Here is a 23,627-nt window from a genome sequence, read left to right on the forward strand (position 1 = left end):
TGACGTATCTGAAGATGGCCACCAACAGCTGCAAATAGAACTGTACCGAGAGAAATTAGTACAATGTCTGCTGATGGGAGAGTACACTCAAGGTGGTGACTATGCGCTAGAGACTTTTATGAATTACATCTACGTTGAATTCCGCATACATGATGACGCGCAGAAGGATATTTGGTTCTTGCTAGGTCTCGAAGTCAACCTAGCCAAACGCATGGGATACCACAGAGATCCCAAAAACTTCCCGGAAATTACCCCGCTAAAGGCAGAGATGAGGCGCCGGGTATGGGCGACAGTCTTGCTCGGCGATATCTTGATCTCAGGTCAGATGGGAATGCCCCGCATGGTACGGGACGGCGAGTTCGACACAGCTGAGCCTCGAAATCTCAATGACGAAGACCTCAGCGAAGGAATTACGGGTCTACCGCCGCCAAGGCCAGAGACGGAGCATACAACAGCGATGGGGATCATTGCTCGAAGAAGACTTCTGATCGCTCTAGGGACGATCTCTGACCTGACGGCATCCCTGAGCCCATGCAGTTACGCGGACATCATGCGAGTCGACGGGACTCTTGAACAGGCATACATCAGCATTCCTCCACCACTCCGCATGAAACCGATGGCGTCCAGCGTCACTGACCCTCCCCAACTGATTATGGCCCGACTGTTCCTTCGTCACATGTTTTGTAAGGGGAAAATCATGCTACATCGTCGATTTCTCTTCACAAAGTCTTCTACAGAGCATGAAAACACATACTCCTATTCGAGGACAGCCTGTCTTGATGCAGCTCTAGGAATGCCGCATATCCAACAAATCCTGGACGAAGAAACATGCCCCGGCGGCCAGCTTTTCATGATGCACTGGCGGGTAGGCTCCATCATGAACCACCACTTCTTGACGGCGACCATGGTTCTCTGCTCCCTAGTCCACGGAAGACAAACCCTGGGCCGAGAGGACGAGATCGTGGCCGCTTTGAGAACTGCTCGCAGCATATGGATGAGAAAAGCAGAGGGCTCGGTTGAAGCGAAGAAGGCTGCGCAAGCCGTCAGTATCGTTCTTGCGCGAGCTGGAGGTCCGAGGTTTGATGCTACCCTCATGGCTGATCGGCCTAGCCAAACGACATCCGAGTCTATGAATCATTCGGAAGATGGATTTCTTGAGGGCTTTGTGGGAGAACAAATCATGCCTGATGAGCAAATGTTCTTAGTCGAGGCTTTCATGTCAGATGAGATGGACATCGGTAAGTACCAACTCGAAACAAAAACAAAGGTTGGACGTTAGCATGGCTGATGGTTTTCACATGCAGGCATGTACCTTTTACCGCCATTCAATCGCCTTCCCGACAAGCTACCAACGGAAACGCTCAGCAGCGAACAATCTGGAGGCCCAGCGAGCCATCGGGACCCAACACCAAGTGAATGGGTGTTTATGGGTGATCAAGAACAGTATCAGTGAAGTATTAACAATCTTGCATCAAATATTGGTCGAAAATAAAGTCAATGATCACACGTGTAATTTCAGATGCGGAACTGTAGCTGCATACCTAAGTTCAGGTTTCTCTTTGGTGTGATATTTGGGTTTAGACTGTTTGCGATCCCTCCATCATTCCTCTGCTCGCCATTCACCTCCATTCTGACTGCCCTGATGTCTTTAGAGATGTCTGGAGATCTCAGTGTCTTTGTATCGAGGAGTCGCCTGCTTCACATAACAGTGCAAAAGGCACACAGCGCTCCAGGGTAGCATCCATCGGCAGGCCTGATATGCTGTCAGATTCATTTTCCATGAAAGAGCAATGATTCTGGAATGCTTACCATACACCACAGCAAAAGCCATCGTGGTCGATGCAGCCTCCACGCAGATGCATTTGCTCTTGAGTTATGTCGGATTGCTGCTCTGCCGGAGCGTCAGCGGAAGGGGCAGGTCGAGCATCCTGCGGAGCAGGTTCTTGTTCGTTCTCGCCCGCCATTGAGTAGGTGTTGATTGTGATGGAATGCAAGCAGAAATATTTTGTGTCCTAAGGTGCCTTAGGAATTTGTGTTATTAAGACTTTCCTCAAGTTGGAGATGGAAGAGAGGACATGCTTACAGGGAAGTAAGGCCTTTGAGGCTTTATTGAGGTGACGTTCTGAGTTGAGGTTCTTGGTGAATGAGATGTGCCTGCTGACGTGAATGGTGAGATTCATCAGGGGGCCGTTGGAATACATTCACTGTCTGTGAGAAGAAAGGGAGAAGAAGTTCCCGGTGACGCAGATGTCTTGGAGGGGCCGCTTCGTGAGGCAGTAACAATACTCTCTGTAGTACTTTCCATTAGTTAAAAAGGTTGATCAGTTCCTTCCTCGTACGTTCCCATACCTCGGTCACATGACGTGCGCATTGATGCCGAGTTCACTGGAGGAAGGAAGCAACGCCCTTAGATTCTGGGTAGGAAGGTTCGAGCAAGTCACTTGCAGAACGGAAGGCACAGTGGGTCTCTGTCAATACAGGCAGGACTTCACAGGAATTACAAATGGAAGGAGCAGCAGGGATCTCACCCTGGGAGAAAAAGAGAATGGGACAATCATGAGCTGAGAGAAAGATGATCAAGGTTTCTCAGCATAATCCAGACCATAACATGAGGCGTGACATAGGCCTTTCAATATACAAAAGGTGAGAAGATGTTGTCTCCAGCTAAGATATAACTCAATGTTTCACGGTGAAATGTCGCCACGCCTTAGGTATGAAGACTTGGGAGCATATAAATTAGAATTCCCCCTGGTTTATTGAATTCAAGTCATTATTCTTGATCAAGAAGAATTGATGGGCAGGCATGCTTCACAGCAAACTTGGCTCCATGGTCAGCATAGCGGGGCGGGGGCTGTGTTCCAGATCGCGAATCCTTCGATGGTCAGCTGACAGGCGCGTCAGCACAGCGCTGATCAAGCGAGAGGCACCCGACGGCGTTAAAAGTTACAGAACCTCTTGTGGTTGCCTTCAATCTACTTGATGTACTCAGAAAATAGTCAACATTTCCCATCGACCTCATTCATATCTAAGCGCGCTCAAGCTAGCCGTTCCTGCTGACAACGCCAGCGATATCAAACCACCTGCTTCCCCAAGCGCGAGTATGCCAACTGCACAAGATCAACAAAACTTGCCTCAAGAGGGTGCACGCTACCCAACCAAGTATCGCCGCAACATTCCTAGGTCAAAGAATGGCTGCTTGACATGCCGCGCTAGGCGGAAGAAGTGTGACGAACGCAGACCTTGTTGCACATCCTGTGCCCGTACCAGGCGGGAGTGCATATGGCCTGTCTCTGCAGAAAATACCGCCATTAACAGCACCAGAGACATCCTTCCAAACCCAACATCATCGGCAAATGAAACTTCGGAAAGCAATCGATCATCCCAACAGCATACGACGCTACCTAGTAGACCTAGAGCAGCCGTTCTAACGACGGCATCTATCCCGGAAGCACTTGAGAACTCATCGTCTTTGCGCGCATCTCTCACATTTGGGACTCTTTCAAACTTAAGCAGCAGTTCAAGGCCGCTATATGATCAATACCTCGACATGACCGCGGAGCTACTAGCTCGTGGTCCTAGTGCAGACGGTAACCCGTTTATCAACTATGTGTTACCTTTAGCAGCTTCCGATAGCCTTGTGATGGACTGCGTCCTCGCTATCGGAGGAGCACACATGGCTGTTTTAGAGCCTGATCGGCCGCAGTTGGAAGTCATGACCCGAAGGCATTATGCCCGGTTGCTGGAAGGACTACGAAAGGCGCTCTCTAGCGATACGGTATGTCCATTTGGCGAAAGGGACGAGGACAAGAAGCTATACACTCTGATGATTCTTATCATGCTATGCATTTTCGAAGTAAGTCCCTTGTATAATTCTTTGTCAGCATGATGTATCCGACTAATCTTGCGCAGGGAGTCCAGGGTGATAATTCAGGGGCTGTCTATCATCATATTCGAGCTAGCCGTCACTATGTGATGGACTTGGCAGCAGAAATCTACGAGCCATCGGCGTCAAAGAAGACTGAGCATATTCGTGGCTTTCTCTTGGAGATATACGCCATGTTCGCTCTGAAGTTATCGGTCACGCCACGAGGCTTGCAGGAGGAGAACCCCGTGACACTGGACCCTTTCCTTGGCTCCCTGAAATTTCTGAGCCAGTACAAGTCGCGAGGATTCATGATTGGTTTCGGACACGGACTCTTCGCTATGATGCCAGCCATTTCGAATCTTGTCGAAAAACGCAGGAAAGAAGAACTGTGCGGCTCCACGTCTGACGATTTGTTCGAAAGTTACCAGTCACTCTTGGAGAAGTTAGACTCATTTGACCCCTCATCCGACGTTCTCGAAGGCGAAGACGCATGTCCTCGCTACCAACAATCATCAGCCGTCGCCATCTATCGCACAGCTCTAATTCTCATCCTTCATTCCGCCTTCCACGAAGACATGTACAAGAACGCGGAGCTTCTTGCTGAGGTCGAGCGTCGGATAGACAAGATACTGCCTCTATGTTGGGCCGTTTATGCTAGCAAGTCACCGCTGCGGAGGATGATGCTATGGCCGGGGTCGATTTTGGCATCCTGCTGCAAGAAGCCAGAGCATGTCCACGCTTTTCGACTGGGTCTGAACTCGAATCCACGATCGCCGGGTGGTGTCCGGGAAGCGGCCAAGGCCGTTGAACTGTTGTGGCAAGATGACGATCCCACAGCGTATGGGCCTCGAGGGTTGAACATGGTGATGAAGAAACACGGTCTTAGTTTTAGTATGTGCTAAATGGACCAAGTAGTAATCTAGGTGAATGGGATTCTTTAGGTTAGCAAGTTCATATGATTTGTAAGTATACACAGCTGGAGTCGGGTAAGCAAGTCCTCCGGTCTTGGGGGCCTACCTAAAGTAGGTGTTTCATAAATGAATCATTCATAAGTACATGAGTTCGTCTGAAGTCTATAAGCATCATTCATAATAATTGTCTACTAACGAAGCACAGGTATCGCAAGTCATAAAGGTATCAACAAAAGGCATCCCATCCACAACCCGTACCCCAAGCTTAGCATCCACCACCTCCACCGCCGCCGCCATCACCACCGCCTCCACCTCCGCCACCTCCGCCACCCCCCATCGCAGCCACCTCCTCCCCCATGGTGACCACCTCCTCCGTGGTGTCCTCCACCGCCGCCATCACCGCCCCAGCCGAAGCCACCGGCACTCACTCCCGTGTAGCCGGCGTTATAACCACTGTGATTTCCGTGCACGCGACTTTTGCGATAGCCACCGCTGGAATGATTAACGTAGCCCGGCGTGGCGCCGTAGTTTGGTGTCCCGCCCATGGCTGGTCTTGGTGCATACTCGGAGCCGCTATACGTGTGCTTCTTTGAGCGGAATGGGATACACATCTTGAGCGTCAAGGACCCAGGTACAGAGAGGTGTGTAGAATTTGTTTGTGGTAGGTTGACCTTGTCCAGTCCTTTTTGGAGAGGTCTTCTGTATTTGAGGGTTTAGTATGAGGTGTTAAGTTTTTTTTCCCTTGGAGGTGTATGGAACGATGTGTTTGATGAGATTGATATTGGTGATGATACAGATGTAACCACAAAGTAGATGGAAGGAATTGAGGGCTTAAGTAGAGTAGTCGGGGGGGGCCGAGTCATAGTGAAGCAAGTGAGCCCAAGTTTCCTGCCTATCCTACCTGTGTGCCTGCTAGGGGCGAAAGAACAAGCTTCGGTGGAAGCCACGATCACCGGGAAATCTGCCTTCCAGAAGGCTTCTAGCGGCGCGAAGGATCATGGATTGACCAGGATGAGCTCATAAAACTCCGAATAAGCGAATCGCAGGGTTCTGAAAGCTGTCACCTAAATCAGCCTTGCAATGAGCGACTTTCTTTTGCCATGAGGAGTTACGCAAAGGGGTAAGACGATGTACGATGTGCTCGATCATCTGACCGGAGGGAGTGGATTCACGGGGCTGTTCCGCATTGTGGGGGCACTTGGAGATTCATGGAGGCAGGGGGCGGGGACGAGCTAGCCGGAGTGGGGCCGGATCGGCGTCTTTGACGAATGACGTAGCGCTACTGGCATAGCCGGGAACCGGGGCGCAGTGCACACAGCCTGGGCATTCAGCCCATGATGTTCAGCCGCACTCTCAGACAACTGCGTCATTCTCAATCTGTCAAGCGAACGATAGGGCCACGTGAGGGTGAGATGACTCGCCTGCTGAAGGACTCGCGGCTTTCCGCGGCGCACTTTGCAGGCTGCAGGATTGGAAATATCCCTAGAGGCTGGCTTATCATACACAAACGATAGGAGTTGTGAGCGGTTTTATTCAACTTATTTGTGTAAAGATAAGCGATGCTAAAAACATAGCTCAAATATTGGGTGGCACGTGATTCTGCTCCCCGTGATGACTTCCTTGTCCACGGCATGGTCCACCAAACAGTCACGAGATAGGAACACCATCCCGATCTCTCTCTAGCCTTGAGTTTTTAGGCGTACTCGAATCGGACGAGAACTTGTCTTTAATTGACTGGACAATGCTCTCTGTCCGAGAGGGACCCTCCGCTTCACGTCGCTGCTCTTTTTCGGCTTGACGCTCGGCCTTTTTTGCTGCCTTGAAATCGGCGGGGCCGGGCTCGAATGCCGGGCCGGGGCCGTCGTGTGGAGGCCGTTTGTTGGATGCTTCAATGCCTGCCGTGAGAGGGATGCCGGACATTGGGAAAGGAATTTTCAATTGATCTGCTAAAAGTCTGGACAATACTGTTGTATGTTTCGATACAAAATTCTCGCCTTCAGACTCTTCAAGCGTGATGTGATGTTTATTGTGAAGATTCAGGATTTCCTGGCTCACGCAGTTTCTCGACCGAAAATAGGTCACAGATGGAGCCTGGTTCAACTTATTCAAAGTTATTGAGCGATCCCAAGCCTGCTCTCCCAGGCTTGGTGACAGGGTCTAAGACATTCAGTACTCAGCGGGATCGGCGCCGCGGCATAGGATCATAGATGCACCGCCATGCGCTGCCAAGAACAACTACGTATCTGTGTGACACGAATAGAATTCTCTTGTACGAATTGTTGCATCACCTTGATCTATGTCTGAAATAATGTCGGGATAGTCATACAGCAATGGATAACAGCTTTGATCATTAATCTCAATCAAAGTATGTTGTCTTGACACCCTTGATGACTTCAAGATCGTTGACCGAATTGTCGCCATTGGACTGGCTCGTGGCGCCAATGTTTTTGATAATCCTCTCCCTCACCCACTCTCCCGCCTTCACGGGCTTACCGTCGCTTCCAAGTATCGCCCCATCAGAAAGGCCAAGCTTCTGTAGAACGGGGGATTCCTTGATCGGGACAAGGTCCGTATCATCCTCTATCCGAACCATGTAGATAACACCCAGACGATCGATGTGTGCTTGATCTTTTGGAGGCGCCACGACTCTATGGATGCTAGACTTTAGGTACCCATCTATGGCAGTGTCAATGACCGCGGCACTTAGAGGGACTCAAACACAGGTCAACTTACTTGTGAGAAACTGCAGCGCATCAGCAATGTTGACTGTCAGCGCGTCCGTCTGCGGGCGCACCCACTTCCAGGTCCCATCATTTGTGAGGACCTGGAGTGCAGCGACAGGTTGTCGGAAGAGCAAGGTCAGGCTGCCCATATCCGAGTGTCTTCGTTTCTCTTCGTCAGCATCGGGCACATATTCATCAAGCGGCCAGAAAAGATTTCTCCTCCAGGAAATTCTCACCCCTTCAACCAAACACCACCCAGCTTCCGGTTCTCCTCCTCACTTCTCGCGTAATATTTCATGTACCGGAGATGGTCGCCGCTAGATCTCTCATAACGATGCTTCTTGACGAACCATTCCTCGTCCTCGAGACCGAGTGCCAGTGCAAATATGACGAGAAGTTTCCTGACGATTTCGTCGTTGATGTATCTAGAGAATCGCTCAATTGTCGCCAAGTTCTCTTTAACTACGTCGGGGTGCGGTCGTGACGCATGCTCTGGGATGAACTTTGGGATGTTGTAAATCTCGAAGTTGTCCCGAACGCCTGGGATCAGCTCTCTGATGCCTGGGGGCTTCCAACCATTGAAATCACCGGCCTCAAGTGCCGCTCTGTATGGCACTTTGTCTTCGTCCGACAGACTGAGAACGGATGAAGCTAGAGCATACTGTTGGTCAATGGCTTCCCGGCTGAGACCATGATTGATGATATAGAAGAAGCCTGAAAAGTGGGATATCAGCGTCGATTCATGGCTGTAATGATAAATCAGTGATGCATCTATTGTTACGTTACCTATCTGCTCAATCGCTTTCTTGAATTCTTCCGCAAGCTCGAGTTTACCCCCAGGCTTGTCAAATTTCGATAGGTCCAAGGCCACCAGATCTGCCCAATCTAGCTGTTCGGTTGTCTCTGTAGCTTGGACATAAGGTACATGGACTGTAGCTGTCTTCGAGATCGAGGTTGTCATCTTGAAAGGAGAACGAGGGAACTGGTCTTTCCCTCAGGGGTCGCTACACCGAGACTAGCCAGTCTTTGGCTTATTATCTTAAATGTGCGTAAGGTTCAATGGAAAGTGAAACATGTAGGTACTCCTGCAGCAGACACCTCTTTCATTTCAACTTTCTGAATCGAGAACAGTTTCGTGTCGATGCGTTTGCGCTGCAAGTGTTTAGGCAAAGTATGGGTAAGCCCACTATCAAGTTCAGATTTCACCATATGAGAGTCCCGATCCTTTGATAACGGACCAAAGCCGATGTCGGGATACTACAATCAGACCACAGATACCGACGATTTCCCTTTTATGTAAATAGATGTGCCGCCCAATCTCGATGTTGGCCCTTGGCAGAGGATACATCGCTGTGGGGCCGAGGTATTCGTCAGGAAGGATCCAGATGAGGCAATCTGTCAACGGTGCCTCGAGGCGTTCTCGGGAGATGGCGCCGAAAGACCAGGATCTCGGAGTCGCAAGGGTTGAAATGTCAGTCTTAACTTTTTTGTCGGCACGCGTTAGCTACATATACTCGGGAAAGTCACAATGATGATGGATTAAAACGACGGAATGCCTCCAAACTCTTGTTACTGACGTACTTTCCAGAGATACTGGAAACCATCAAAATGACAACCGATACCACGGAGGAAAGCCGTCATACGGCTCTTGGTGATGGATCTTTCACAGTATCAGGAGCAGAAGACAAATATGCACCTAGCCAGGCAGTAAAACTGGAGGCAATCGGCGAGGAAGCTCTTGCCATTGATCCTGTCATTGAGAAGCGGGTGCTGCGGAAAATCGATCTCTTCCTGATGCCAGCCATGGTAATAGGTAAGTGCAGCCAAGTACCCAGAACTCTTTGTAAAAGGGCCGTGCAGTATGCTGACACGCAACGATACGATCAAGGCTACGGCTTGGTTTACTATGATAAGGTTGGCATTTAAGAAGGCTCTATGAAGATTTGAACACGACTCACAGATACGTACAGGCAATTCTTGGGAGTGCTGCTCTATTCGGAATGACTGGTGACCTGCATCTATCCGTTGTAGATGCCTCTTTCACCCCGCCAAAGACCGACACAACGCGACTCAGTTGGGCAACTTCAATCTTCTACTTTGGTCAGCTAATTGGTTCCTACCCAATGACGTACTTACTTCAACGGTTCAATACCAAATGGACACTTGGCCCTGTGGTCATGATCTGGGCAGTCATCTGTGCTGCTACAGCGGGAGTAACTACTTGGCAAGGTCTCTTGGTTCAGCGATTCTTTCTAGGTGAGTTGTCATCATCGAGCGACTGAGTCGATGGCATTAAAATTACAGTAGAGACTGAAGGTGCGCTAATCCTTTGATGCAGGTTTCACTGAGTCTGTCATTCCAACAGCTTTCATGACTACAGTCAGCGGTTATTACACTCAAAGAGAACAAGCACTGCGACAGAGTTGGTGGTTCTCCGGAACTGGCTGGTTCACCATTATTGGAAGCGCTCTCAACTACGGATTCGCTCAAATACAAGGAGGTTTCTTGACTCCATGGCAATACATCTACGTACTCGCTGGAGGGCTGACGTTTTTATTTGGTATTTGGTGCTTTTTTCTCCCCAACTCTCCCCTGACGGCTTGGTTTCTGAGTGCGGAAGAGCGAGTTGTCGCGATTGAGAGACTGCGCCAGGGACAAACTGGCGTGAAAAATCAGACTATCAAGACTGGTCAGATAAAGGAAGCACTACTGGATGGCAAGGTCTGGCTAGTTGCCTTGACAATGGCCTCGGGGTAATAGGAGAGAAAGAAGCTTCCCTCAAAAGCGCACACTAACTGGCTATCAGGTATACTGTCAACGGCGCTGTATCTGGATTTGGTCCCCTCATCGTTTCGACGTTCGGTTACTCGGCTTTGGACAGCATTCTCTTCCAATTTCCACTGGGTGCAATTTGCGCCATTGGTATCTCGATCGCTGGCTGGGTTTGCTCCAAGTACCGCAACATTCGGATCCCGGTACTAATAGGATGCACTCTCCCCGTCATTGCAGGCTTTGTTGTCATATGGAAGTCAGACTGGGGCCATCGTCCAGTTGCCCCTGTTGTCGGATACTCACTGATTGGCTTCTTTGGGCCGGTCGTCAGCTTGACGGTCACCCTCGGAGCTAGCAATGTTGCAGGAGAAACCAAGAAGAGTTTCATGGCGTCTGCTGTATTTGTCGCATATTGTGTTGGAAATATCGTTGGCCCTCAGCTTGTGAAAAGCGAGACTAAAGCCCAGCATTATCCTGAGCTATGGACGGGATTGATTATTTGGTACGTTGAAATCCGGTCGGCACGTCTTTCCCAAGTCCTCTAACAACAGTGCTCTAGCTACTGCATCACCATACTGTCTTCTTCGGCTCTTTACGTTATTATGTGGAGAGAAAATAAGAGACGGGATGCTCTGGGCCTAGATGGAAGTGAGCGGGATAGACTCGCATTCAAGGACTTAACCGACAAGGAGAACGAGCACTTTAGATATGTCCTATAGGAACTGCGTTTCGCTATCCAGATATTTGCTTAGTACCTGCCATGCTTTTGTTCTTCCAATTATTGGATGCTATGCCCCCAGCTTTGTGACCATCCTTCATCGTGCCGACCTGAATTTGCCAAGTCTGGTCAGTGTCACATTTGCTGCGAACCTCTTAGTACATGATGGTACTGTTTATCGTTCGCGGTGGTAGGGTTAGGGGCTTTGTTGCCTATTGGCGTTCTGCTTTGATGAATTGAGCAGTAATACACGCATATAAGCTCCTGTAGCATTGAATCCCGCGTTGCGTTTTCTTCAGGGGTTGTGATGCAATCACCAAAACACCCCACTCTCACCCGCCGTGTTGGTAAGCTGCACATGTTGATCGAGGGATCTTATCACGACATGTCGGACTATAGCCGACATGAGCTGATATTGCAGCCGATATCGCGAATGAAGACTCTCGGATTAGCCCAATGTCCGATGAGACAATTCGAATGGATGGAGGCCTATGTGAAGCTGTCTTCACAAGCGCCAAAGCATTTTAGCAAAAATTGCTCTCGAATTAGGTCCTCCTTCGTGAATCTCCAGTTCATTTTCTAGAAATCTCAATTACTCACGATGCCTGAGAGGATTCGGAGAGTCGCTGTTATCGGCGCCGGTCCGGCTGGGGCCATCGCAACAGACGCCTTGGTTAAGGAACAGGCGTTTGATGTTGTACGCGTCTTCGAACGACGCGACTTGGCTGGAGGGACCTGGTGAGTTCATTCCCGAAGGCGGTCATCCTCATGTCGGTTGGGACTGTGAGTGGGATCTGACCCGTGGGCCTGTAGGGTCTACACTCCTGAGCTGCCGCCCCGAATCCCTTCCTTGCGCACCTTAGTCGAACAACGCGCAAATGCCCCGATCGATATTCCTACAAGCTTTCCCGCAGAAACCCCGAAATCTGAAAAGAACAACTCTCACCAATTGCGATATTCAGATACCGGTATCCATGAGACTCTGCACAGTAATATCACACCCGAAATCATGGCGTTTACACAAGAGCCGATACCCCAGGCCCTGTCCGACCGAACTTTGGCACAATATGGCCCAGGCGCGCCATTCAGACATCGGGAATTGATCAGAGAATGGGTTGAGGGGATCTTCACTCGAGGAGGGCACGATCAGTTGATCGAGTTTAGCACCACGGTTGAGCTTGCTGAGAAAAGGGGGGAGGAATGGGTCCTAACACTGCGAAAGGTTGTGCCCGGGAAGTCGAAGGACTACTGGTGGCAAGAAATCTTTGATGCAGTTATTGTGGCATCAGGTCATTTTTATTTGCCTTATATCCCCGATATCCCTGGCCTTGTTCAATTCGACGAGAAGTTCCCCGGCAAAATCAAGCATAGCAAGCATTTCCGTGACTCGGAAGAGTTTCGGGGCAAGGTACGCCGGCAGTCATCAAGTTGACATATTGAATAAGCAGTTGACCAGTCACAGAAAGTCATCGTTGTTGGGGGCTCCGTGTCTGCGTTTGATGCACTCCACGACATTCGACTGGTCTCCCAGAAGCCAGTAATCGCATCACTTAAAGAACCTCTGGCCGCATTCGGGTGGGCGCCGTTCACTCACCCCGATATCATCGTCAAGCCGCAGATCACCAACTTTTGTCCCAAAAGTGGACTCATCACATTCAGCGACGGAAGTACCGCGGATGAAGTTGACACTGTCGTCTTTGCGACCGGTTATGACTTCAGCTTCCCATTCTTGCCCAAGCAGAAGGTGGAGAACAGACGAGTGCCAGGGCTTTACCAGCATGTCTTCAATATCGATGACCCGACCCTTGCATTTGTCGGAATGGTCTGTCTTTATTTAATTTGAGCTTCGTGCTTATGTGTGACCTAGGTGCTGACTCTCGCACAGGTGACGGGCGGCTTTACTTTCCGTGTCTTCGAGTGGCAAGCCGTCGCAGCGGCACGAGTCTTCGCGAACCGCGGGAAGCTGCCCCGTCGAATTGAGCAAGAAAAATGGGAGAAGGAGAGGTTAGCATACAAGGGTGATGGCATCCCCTTCTTCACCCTGTCGCCCGACTTTGAGCAATACTTCGAGGCTTTGCGGGAAATTGCCGGCGAGCCTGTGCGAGGAACTACAGGAAGAGTGTTGCCAAAGTTCGATCCTAAATGGCTTGAAGCGTTCTCTGAGGTTATCAACGCCAGGGTTGAGTGGTGGAAGAAGGAGACAAGGAAGGCCGAAGAACAAGTAAAGCTTGAGTTCAAGCCGAAGCTATAGGGTGAAGAAATGTGGTATTATGAAATAATTAAGCTGTTTCAATCTGGTCATGGTTTGAACCCGTCCATGCTAATATCAAAGATGCGAGAAAGCTTCCTCAAGTGATGCGCGGTGTGGTATTCCAGGTGCCCATTGAGACAACCTCTGACTCTGTCTTCCGAGGCGTCAACCTCACGTTCAGAGGACCCTTCTTCCACAAGCCAAACAGTTGCTGATCAGTCCAATTCTTGCTGTCGTCTGCGATTTGCATGTCGAAGTTCCAGATGACCCTGGCAAGAATCACTCGCATTTCAGACATGGCCAGGCTGTGAGGAACAAGTTAGCATATGCTTTGCGCCGTGAATCTTGTTTCAATTGCTTTACTTACTTCCGACCAATGCAGTTCCGAGGACCGAAAGAGAATGGCTGGAGAGCGGCTCTGTCGTCGTTCTCAAAGCGGGAATCTCCAAGCCATCTCTCAGGGATGAAAGAGTCAGGCTCCGCGAAGTACTTTTCGTTGTGGTACATGGGCCACTGAGAAACCATCACTCGGGTCTGTTGTGCTATTGTTAGCAACGCGATACGGTCAGAACTCTAGTTATTAGAGCGGAACTTACACCCGCAGGCACGAATCTTTCGCAGATGTAGTCACCACCGGGCTTGACAACTCGGGTGAGACCCATTGGTACGACTGGGTAAACACGCATGCTCTCGTCGAGAATCGCGAGCATGTAACGGAGTTTCTGAACACTGAGAACATCGATCTCTTGCTCTGAGTTGAATTGTGTGCGAACTTCCTGTGCTAACTTGGCCATGGCCTCGGGGTGCATCGTGAGGAAGTAAGTTACTCCCGAGAGCACAGATGCCGTCGTCTCCGAGCCGGCGATGATCAAGGTGTCTGCGGTCTGCTCAATTTCCGGCTTCGACATGGCCTTCAGAATGAGTTTGTCAGTTTCGATGCGCAGGAACGATGAGATAGATATGCTAAGGAACAGACGTACCAAGGGGCCTTCTTTCATCATCATAGACTGGACGAAGTCCGGCCTTGATTCGCCGAGTGCCATGCGACGCTGGACCTTCTCCTGGCTCATATCGTTGTGGAACTTCGTCTTGTTCTTCAACTCTTTTGGAATCAGCCACTTGGCGAATGGACGTGTGATCCAGTACCTCTGGAACTGATTTCTCCATACACCGGCATGGATGTTGTCGAAAATAATTGACACCCACGGGTGATAGTCCGAATTCTCCAGACAACCAAAGGGCTCACCAAAGGCCAGGTCGCCAATGATGTCAAAAGTCGTCCAGTTGTACCACGAAACCATGTTCAACGCCTTTCCTCCATCCTCGCAGTTCTCGTGGAGTCGTCGGATCAACAAGTCAATCTGCGTTTGAATCAGGGGTTGCTGATCGACCATGGCCTGGGCGGAGAATCCGTGGGCTAGAACGCGGCGAATACGTGCATGATCCTCACGGTCGGAGTTAATGATGCTGTGCGGCTTGTACCTAGCATTGACGGGGTCCTTGTAGTTCTCCATACCGCCACCGCCCTTGCTGTGTCCCATCAGGTCTTTGAAAGCGCGCGGGTCAGCCCAGTCGATTGTGTCTGGGCCGAGCCTGACAACAGGTCCATATTGCTTGTGAAGCTCTGCCAGTCTCTTGTGAGCTTTACCGCTCATGATCATTCTACTGAGCGGGATACGGGTAGCGGCATGGAGCTTCGGCCCTGGATAATCTTTGAGTGGGTGGAAGTAGATATTGTAGACCACCCTCGAAATCAGACGGAAAACACCCTGCGTTGCCAATTAGCATGTGATTTTCAATACCAACAGAACACTGCAGCGATATTTACCAAGGCAACAAGAACGATTGGCAACGCGACCGCCAGCCGCACATTGCCTAAAGTCGAGATATCGTGTGGAATGATCATGTTGGATGCTGTAGTGTTGTCGGCAGACCGCCCTATGGTTGATTACTTAGCTCTGATGAAAAGTGAACCCTTTCTGCCCAATAGCTTGCCATTTTATCGATGGGATGGTGAGCAGCTTATATCTGCCTAAATGCAGACAAACAACTTGTTTCCGGGTGCATGCTCGCCGAAGACGCGAAAGACACGTTTACGACCGGAGCCGAGCCCGCCCCGGGGATGAACGGTGTAACCTCCAACCAATGGAAGCAATACGGCTTCCCGTCCGATGACCTCTAGTGACGTTATACTGCGCAACGTCGAGGCGGGGGAGCTGTGTTTGTTGGGGGCTTGAGCGTAGAACGGCATTTGGGATGGTGGGACGCCGCGTTTCATAGCCACACACATCTGACGGCGTTGGCCATGAGGCCGCGGATTTCGGGCTGCTGGAGGGCTCCGGATGATGGTCCAATGTTGAGTCTTGCCTTACTTGTTCGACTCGTCGAATGTATTTAGTGTGCGGTGTTGGTACGAGCGAGGGTGCGAATGCGAACGCTGGAATACGATGGGAGTGGCAAGGACTGTCTTGGGATAGGATCGCATTGATGTGGGCGCGAGTCGTTTAGATGACAGCTCCTTGCGCCGGGAGCTCGATGATCTTCAGGGTCGTGGACTCGCGTCCCGGACGAGCGTTGCCGGCGCAGCGCGGAGTGCATATGCAAGGGCACAGCGCGGGGTTGGGAGAGAAGCTAGACTCTCCGCCGGCAGGAATTGGAGGTTTCTTCGGCGCCGAACAGTCTACTCCGTGACACCGATGCTCGGGTTGCTGTAGAGCTACGGTTTGTGGCAACGTTGCTGACTGGTGTCGAGATCGGCAAGGTTGTGCCGCCATCACAAAGGCAGGTGTGCTCAGCTGAGGCGATAGAGGCTGCTTATGCTCGTTGTAAGTTACGCGGGCCGGCGGCTGACATGTCCAGTGTAACTCATCCTAAGAGGCGCTTACATGTTCACAATGCAACGCCTCTTTGAGCACAGCCAAGACCGTTCACTTGGAGAGTTCAGTTGAGCGGCCACAATGGACCGTCGGACATTGATAACTCCATACGCTAGATGGCATAATATCCACTGAAAAGCCCCTTAGAAAGTGGCCCTTAGACAGTGGCTCTGTGTCGAACTCTCAGAGTTTAGTGGCCAATTTCCCTGCCATTACCTTTTAGCTCAAGACCGAAGGTTCGTCGGGGAGGTTCCGTTGAACTTAGGAGTTCACAAAAGACCCGAACACTATCGCAAACTAACCTGAGATGTACACTTAGTTGATGAGTATCGGGAAATGCATTCAACTATGGCCAGCTGGGAGCCTCTGCAACTTCTATTCGCATCACTTACCCCCGGCAGTTTCAATTCTCAGTCTCAGGCTCGCTGAGGCGACAATCATGGGCGCTTTGGCCAGTTGATCCTGGCAGAGAATGCTGCTGACTACTCAGCATCAATCAACAGACCCATGAGCTCTCCTCAACACTTGACAGCTTGGCGACACGTGATGAGACACTTCCAGATTCATCGCAATCTCAGGGGGTTCGCAATCATCGGATACGAGGTCTAGATAGGGAGTTGCCTCAACAAATAGTCCGCTTCTTGGTCTGTTCATCTGCGCTCGCTCGAAGTCATAACCGCAAGTCTCGTATCAGCGAGTTGTGAGGGACTCTCACAGAAACACTGCGTCCCCGCAGCAATCAAGAGGATCTGAGTGACCGGTAACGCCGGCCGAAGAGTCATGGAGACCGCTTTCAAGCGTAAACCCCTGCCGGGCCCTCCGCCGGGTCTGCCGCCGCCTCCGGATTTCGACCCCTTTCCCCAACGTCAACGACCTCTCCGCGCCGCTCGGTCGACGCCAAATATTCGGCAGTCTGTAGCGACATCCATCTACGATCCGCCTCCAGCGTATGAGGAGTTCCCTGGACTCGATGCGAACGGTCGCCTGGCTTTCGCCGCTCCCGGCGCAGGTTTCGGGCCTGAAAGGGTTCCATCACCGATTCCTCCAACCCCAGGATCATACTTTTCTCCCAACATTCCTCCCGTAGCTGCTCATAAAGAATATCTACCTTATCGACCATCGCCATCGCCTTCACTTGCAGCAGGTGACAAAGACTTGCCCTCTCCGTCCATTCCAGGGCCATCCTTTCCTGGGCCTTCAACAGCTCAAACGTTCCCGGTGGCAGGTTATCGTCCTTCCCCATCGCCCACACCATCTAGCCCTGGATCTTTTTTCCCTGGCCCTCCCACAACAGCGGAGACGTTCCCGCTGGCACATCGGCCCCCTTTATCACCCAGTTACGCCCCATCAGAAACCGCGTCAACAGAGTCTCAGTCAAAAGAAAAGACTTTCTGGCAAACTGCTCTAGACGAGACAAAGTATTTCGCGGGCGGACTAATAAGTCATCCGTTCGAGTACACCAAGCATTTCTCCATCCTCCGCCACTCGGGCGCGCTCGTATGGTACCGCGGCCCCTCAACTTCCATCACCATCACAATCTTTTCCGATGCTCCTCTGCCACCTACGCGGACGGTATGGTTGCAGCAAAAGGGCTTCTCAGGGAACATGGGCATGAATCTGAAATCTCTAGTTGGCGCGAACACATCATGGCTCGACGTGACGCCTTCTATGCAGGGGACGCCTGCAGCCATGGCCGAGGGTGATGAGAGGGGCTGCCAGCGTGACTTGAAGAAGTTTCTCAAAAAGGCACCCAAAAATCTGGCAAAGCATGTGCCGAGGGAGACACACGTCGTGCGCATACCCGCGGCCGCCGATGATGGGTACTTCCGGCTCGTGCTATGCGCTGGAGGCGGTGGTGACGGGAGCAAGAGGAAAGTTCTTTGCCCCAGCCCCGTCTTCCGCGTCGCGAGTACGTCCACGGATATGAGTGTTACCCGTGGGGCGAGTTTTGCTAGCATGCCTCTGGAGCTCGGGATCAAGGCCGGCTCTGTCGTTGCTACGACTGTCGTCAATCGATACATCGGACCAGCTGCCGCTGTGGTACAGTCCAGGACGAAGAAGATCTCGCAAGCAAAGTTTGTGACGAAGCACGCCGCGCATATCGCGTACGCGAAGTCGGGGATAGAGAAGTCTGGCATTAAGACGCATGTTACGGCATACGAGGAGCAGTATGCCACCACAAGGGGTGGAGGATACGATGCCTGGCAGTCTGGCGAAGCTGGGTTCCAAGAAGCGCCTCCCGAAGTTATTGGTCCCGATTCTGGTCCTACCGATCCATTTCCAATCAAGTTCGACGGGAAAGTTGTTCGCGGTACAGGAAGAGGAGGCATGGAACTGGGCATACCGACAGCGAACCTTGAGGGCATACCAGAAGACGTGAGGATGCGAATGCGCGGCGTCTACTTCGGCTGGGCTAGGGTCGTTCCCCGATCCGGATTGGAACCGATATCGACAGACTGGCACGAGAGCATTATCACAGTCGGCCCCGCGCCGTATGCCACACCACGTGTAGCCGCCAAGAACGTCGCCACGGTACACCTGATCCATGAGTTTGGCGGCGCTCTATTTCTCGACACGAAGCTCAAGGTTCTCGTCATGGGCCAGTTGCGGATGGCTGCGCCTCCTGTTGCTGGTTCTGAAGCCGCGCTTGAGGCCTACGGGGCGGATGTGTTACTCGCTGTGGCGAGTCTGAGTCGTGACAATTGGTGTCCTATCGAGACGCGGGAGAGGATGAGGACTATGCGGAGCGAGATGAGCTTGGCTGATCGGTACGTTGAGACGAGGGACAGAGTTCAGAAGCAAGTAGACCGTATTCCGGTTCACTTAGCTGGAGTGAGAACGGAGGGTGCTGCCTTGAGAGACCGGGCGTACGGGAATGGAGGAATTTGGATCCCGAGATGATGGTCGGGACTCGCCTGATCTTGAAGTCTCCTTGCACAACGCTTAATGTTCACATCTCGACACCGGGCGTGAAGATACTTTGTTACTTAGTAGACTTTTAATATCGTTAACACACTTAGGCAGGCAGGTACCGAACAAACCTTCCACTCGTTTATCCGTATATTCATCTCATCTACACGAATATACTAAAAACGATACCCATATAGGTCCCAACAATTCCATTCCAGTCACCAGCCAGGATGCGCCCCTCTAGGTCGGGGGGCCAGGACAAACAGGCTGGGCAGTGAAAGGGTTAGAGGTCCGACATTCAATACGCCCACAGCCTCCTCAACGACAGGCTCCGAGTTCGATTCCCAGCATATGCACCAAGAGATGTAGCTACACCGGTGGTAAACTCTTTTTTGATCTTCCAGACCTCTTGATACGGACAAAAAACAAAGTTTATATATAGTCTTCTTAATCGGGCGATTGCATAACTGAATTACACTATAGAAATTTCTGAACATGTCAAAATCCATCCATGTGAAGGCAGATCTTCATTATATTGTCCTCGTCTCGTGTCGAAACCGTTTCCTATCTCCGTGCCTTTTTTCGCTAATCTTGGCCTCAAAGATGTATCACACCGATTCTACCTGGGGTAGCACGTTATTCTTGATGGCGTCCCAGCAGTGATCGCAAAGCTCATGACTCTTGATGTCATCGATCGTCTCAGCGACCTGTCGAATGAATTGTTAGCGTACTGATGGCTCCGCCGCATGAGACGATAACAATCGATAGATACAGCTTAGGGGTGACTTACTTCAGCCAAGCAGCCAAGCTTTTCCTTTTTGCCAACCTGGCCAATGCCCTTGGTACCCACAACGTCAATGAGGCACTTCACAGACGTGAAGCCGAGCTCCACTCCGCATCTCACGATGTTGCATCCGTCAACCACGAGTTGATCGTCACGTTCGAGCAACTCTTGCTCGGCTTTATCGAGCTGATCCAACACAAGTTTTCCAGCTTTACTCAAGGCGTGAAACCCATCGGATAAGCCGTCCAGGACGCCATCGAGGAATCCAGGCACTGGAGCGGGTGCTGGTGAAGGAGATCGCGAAATGTAGTTTGGTGCGAGCCCAATCGAGAGGGAAAGCATAGAGAGAAAGGCGATTAGAGAAATGAAGGTCTTCATCTTGTGTGCAGTCAAATTTGCTGATTTGGTTGTCGAAGCAACTTTTGGTTCTGTTGCAGCTCTAGGCTCATTTGCATGGTTTGTGGTCTGCGACGACGCAGAGGAATGCTCGCCCTTTATGTCAAGATTTCCCGGCCCTCTCTCCGTCTGAATTGTGCACTTCTCATGCCTGAGATGACCTATTTTGAGACCAACGAACTTCGAAGTCTCCTGCATGAGAGCTGCCTCTCGACTCCAAGGTTTCCATCACGCGCGAAACCGTTACGTTCTATTTTGGCCAGAGCCTGCTTTCAAGCTGAGCTCTGGAAATGCGGCTTTTTCCCCATGTGTCCGCGAAAGGGGCTGTGCGAATCCTTTTACAACGAGGCTGCAAAAAACCAGATAAGTACTTGCATGTAAGCGCCGAGAAGGCTCCAACAATGCATACATATTCCTGTTGATTTCCGTCTGGTGGGTAGGACAAGTATGCCTACCCCATTGCAAAAGGTCTTTCCGGGGCCAAGCAATGCCAGTTTCTCAGTCACCGGTCCCTCAGTCAAATTACGGTGACGCTCTACTGTGAATTCACGTCGATAACTCCACTGTTCCTAATCATTTGCGTAGTTTTCAAGGTCTCGCTCGTCGCCCGTAGCCTTTGATACCATATATAGTCTGCACTTAAAGGCCTGTGTGGTGTGTGGAAGCTGGGCGCCTACTTGCATCTACTTCGATGTTGCGGGTTTGATGCCCGACTGCCATCCTGGGTTTACAGGTGTAACCAAGATACACGCCGGAGACTTGCAGTTGTATTTTTTGCGAATAACAATACGTCGGCGTGGTTCAGTTGGGCCAGTGGGTTACTGTTGGTTACCACTGTTGACCGCAGCAGCGAGTCAGCCCCTCACTCTTGTACGATGTCAGACTTCTCAAGAAGGCCAAAAAATCGCTCATGAGTCTAGACCACTATCTCTATACTACTTCAGGCTCTAATGCCTCTGATGAATTACTCTAATTACTAGTTCAATCTTAAGTCTTGTAGTCTGTCAGACCGCCGTAATCCTTGATGAAGGTTCTACACATTTAGCCCCTCTCCCAGAATCGGCAGGCTCGCTAAAGGGCCCAACAACATCAACATAAAGCATGTGTGAAACCACACATTGCCATCAACCCCTTTTGAATACAATGATAGTCAAATCAGGAAATCCGAAGTAGATCAGGCATAGAATGAGCAGGTTCTTCGTAAGCCCCAATGTTCATTCGTCCAATTTAGGCTTTGGGTTCCCCATAAAATAATCAAAACCCCGCGGCTTAGCCTGTCACAAACCTGCTCCTTTGTCTCAACTTCCCGCCATACTTGAACAGAAGCCAAGGAATTGGTATTAGAGGAAGTGAGAGGAACGCAAACACGCTGCCAGCCCAGTGCACGCCAAGCTTCTCGTACATCTGGATGGTGAACAGGGGGAAGACAGCACCCAGTATGTATCGAAGGATACCATTTGCGGCAAGGGCTGAGGAGTAGGTTAGAATTACTTTCGAAGAAATAAAAAAGCTTCCAGAAGGAGGTTTATGGACTTACCAGATGCCGCGGCTTTCTGGCCATAAAAGTCGACCATGTAGGTGATGACAGACAACTTGAATGAGTTAGCTATAGCTTCCATTACGGACTGGGAACCTTATAACTTACGAATAAACAAAACGCGCCGAGCCCGAATGGGATACCAGCCGCGACCAAGGCAGCCCAGTGACCCCCACGATGGGCTTCCCATGCATACCAGAACAATCCCACAGGAAGGGCAACACTGCCGACGAGCGCTGCATACAGTCGCTGCTCGGGGAAACCTTTGCCGGCTTGTACAGCAGGTATCCTGAACCTCGCATCGAGGAAAGCAAAAACAAAGGTTGCGAGGAAATAGCCAATGACGATACTTAGGAAGCTCAATCCTACTTCTCTCAGATTGAATCCGTAGTACTTCTGGAGCACGTAGGAACAGCTGCCGAAATAGCTGAAGATCATGGCATAGGCGAAAGCTGTGTAGATGGCCAGCGATGAGACAATGACCTCAGTAAGCAGCATTTTTGTCGGTCTCATGACCGCGGTCCGAACAATGCTGCCAAGTCGCGCGAGAGTGATGGGTTCTTCCCCTGACTCCTTACGCAGGATCCAGGCTTTTGATGTCTCCTTCATCAATATAGCACCGAACCAGATCGGAGCACCAACCATGAGAAGAACATATTGCGTCCATCTCCAGTTGTTGTCTCTGTCGTGTATGATATAAGCCCCGGCCAAAGGCCCCAAAGTCGGTCCCAGAAACGGGCCAAGAATATACAACAATGATGCTCCAGCCCCCTTGCCGAGTTCCCAAACATCGGCAATGGTTCCTGCGCCTACAGCAATACCGGCAGAGCCCAATGTTCCTGCTACGAAACGGCAGGCGAGAAGACCAGAGAACGTGGTCACCGCCGACGCACCCCCAAGGAATGCGAGGAGAAAAGTACAGGACCCGGCGTAGATCCATTTGCGGCCGATTACTTCGGAAAATGGTGCAATGAAGAGGGGTCCGATGGCGAGACCGAGTGTGTAGAGCGTCAACGGGAGGATGGACTTCGTGCGTGAGACGGAGAAATCTTCCATAATTAGGCTGGTCGCGGGGACTGTAATTGAGGTTGCGAACGTGCTGCAGGATTTTCCAACGTTAGATCAGAGTTTAGGGAAGTCAATGATAGGAAATAGACCAACATCTCGAATGCCAAGAAGCATGGGATCGCGGTGTGAAAGAGCCTCGAAAGCAAGCTCCAGTTCTTGGGGTTTCTCGACTCACGAGGGTCGTCCCATGCGAGTTGTTGTTGACCACCATCTTCGAAAGAGGTGCTGTCCTCACCTGCCTTCTTTTCGACATCTTCTTCCGGTCGGTCCATTACTGGAGGTTTGATAGAAGATGCTTGGCTTGTTGAACTCATTTCAGCAGCGGTGATCATGCCCTGGAGACACTGCCGCCGGTTCTTGTGATGAGGGGATGCTTGGGTTATCTAGAAACCCGATGCCACGGCCCTGGAATAGGGAGATCTATATACCAAGCAAAATTGGGCTAAGATCTGTTGAGTTGATAGGAATATCGGCGTCTAGCGTTGCTGAAATCCGTGTCATCGGTTATTGCCTTTCCGGATTTCGGGTGGCAGGTGGACCTGACCAACTGCTCACGCCGAAGCCTCAAAGGTTAAAAGAGCGGACGACCTTGTCTTGTCTCTGATTCATATTTCTCACCAGAGGGTCCGTAAGCGCTACCTTGATGTTGGCCTTCATAACCCTCGGCCTATGGCCCTTTTGGTTCTTAAGGTGATTACTGATCTCAGATGAACAGGAATCTACCGGTGGGATGAGGCAATGAGATGAACCATCGTGTTAAGCTATGGCCTGACCGTTGGTTCAGCGTTCGAAGTCAAAAGTCAAGATGCGCAATTT

The 23,627-nt window shown here is 50.9% G+C and overlaps 8 protein-coding genes across 8 annotated transcripts; 4 read left to right on the forward strand and 4 right to left on the reverse strand.

The window, feature by feature from the left end:
- Window positions 1-3,673: 3,673 nt before the first annotated feature.
- N0V96_007494 (uncharacterized protein) lies at window positions 3,674-4,767 on the forward strand (the record flags this gene model as incomplete). The annotated part of the gene is made up of 2 exons (XM_053192875.2): window positions 3,674-3,853; window positions 3,910-4,767. The coding sequence occupies 2 exons, from the start codon at window positions 3,674-3,676 to the stop codon at window positions 4,765-4,767; spliced, it is 1,038 nt and encodes a 345-aa protein (XP_053049815.2).
- Window positions 4,768-7,132: 2,365 nt separating this feature from the next.
- Window positions 7,133-8,192, reverse strand: N0V96_007495 (uncharacterized protein; the record flags this gene model as incomplete). The annotated part of the gene is given in 4 exon segments (XM_065758043.1): window positions 7,133-7,452; window positions 7,510-7,640; window positions 7,736-8,150; window positions 8,162-8,192. 4 exon segments carry the CDS (start codon window positions 8,190-8,192, stop codon window positions 7,133-7,135), a joined length of 897 nt encoding a protein of 298 aa, XP_065613185.1.
- A 915-nt stretch (window positions 8,193-9,107) lies between these two features.
- N0V96_007496 (uncharacterized protein) lies at window positions 9,108-9,425 on the forward strand (the record flags this gene model as incomplete). Its single annotated transcript, XM_065758044.1, has 2 exons — window positions 9,108-9,312; window positions 9,388-9,425. The coding sequence occupies 2 exons, from the start codon at window positions 9,108-9,110 to the stop codon at window positions 9,423-9,425; spliced, it is 243 nt and encodes an 80-aa protein (XP_065613186.1).
- A 2,573-nt stretch (window positions 9,426-11,998) lies between these two features.
- N0V96_007497 (uncharacterized protein) lies at window positions 11,999-13,240 on the forward strand (the record flags this gene model as incomplete). The annotated part of the gene is made up of 3 exons (XM_053192873.2): window positions 11,999-12,397; window positions 12,452-12,811; window positions 12,875-13,240. 3 exons carry the CDS (start codon window positions 11,999-12,001, stop codon window positions 13,238-13,240), a joined length of 1,125 nt encoding a protein of 374 aa, XP_053049813.2.
- A 97-nt stretch (window positions 13,241-13,337) lies between these two features.
- N0V96_007498 (uncharacterized protein) lies at window positions 13,338-14,901 on the reverse strand (the record flags this gene model as incomplete). Its single annotated transcript, XM_053192872.2, has 3 exons — window positions 13,338-13,545; window positions 13,608-13,774; window positions 13,837-14,901. 3 exons carry the CDS (start codon window positions 14,899-14,901, stop codon window positions 13,338-13,340), a joined length of 1,440 nt encoding a protein of 479 aa, XP_053049812.2.
- A 1,995-nt stretch (window positions 14,902-16,896) lies between these two features.
- N0V96_007499 (uncharacterized protein) lies at window positions 16,897-19,017 on the forward strand (the record flags this gene model as incomplete). Its single annotated transcript, XM_053192871.2, has 2 exons — window positions 16,897-17,125; window positions 17,468-19,017. The coding sequence occupies 2 exons, from the start codon at window positions 16,897-16,899 to the stop codon at window positions 19,015-19,017; spliced, it is 1,779 nt and encodes a 592-aa protein (XP_053049811.2).
- A 617-nt stretch (window positions 19,018-19,634) lies between these two features.
- On the reverse strand, window positions 19,635-20,188 carry N0V96_007500 (uncharacterized protein; the record flags this gene model as incomplete). Its single annotated transcript, XM_053192870.2, has 2 exons — window positions 19,635-19,733; window positions 19,817-20,188. The coding sequence occupies 2 exons, from the start codon at window positions 20,186-20,188 to the stop codon at window positions 19,635-19,637; spliced, it is 471 nt and encodes a 156-aa protein (XP_053049810.2).
- A 1,636-nt stretch (window positions 20,189-21,824) lies between these two features.
- Window positions 21,825-23,083, reverse strand: N0V96_007501 (uncharacterized protein; the record flags this gene model as incomplete). Its single annotated transcript, XM_065758045.1, has 2 exons — window positions 21,825-22,842; window positions 22,905-23,083. The coding sequence occupies 2 exons, from the start codon at window positions 23,081-23,083 to the stop codon at window positions 21,825-21,827; spliced, it is 1,197 nt and encodes a 398-aa protein (XP_065613187.1).
- Between the last annotated feature and the right edge of the window lie 544 nt (window positions 23,084-23,627).

The sequence above is a fragment of the Colletotrichum fioriniae genome, assembly GCF_027942845.1.
Source record: "Colletotrichum fioriniae strain IMI 355084 chromosome Unknown scaffold_9, whole genome shotgun sequence".
Taxonomy (NCBI): Eukaryota; Fungi; Ascomycota; class Sordariomycetes; order Glomerellales; family Glomerellaceae; genus Colletotrichum; species Colletotrichum fioriniae.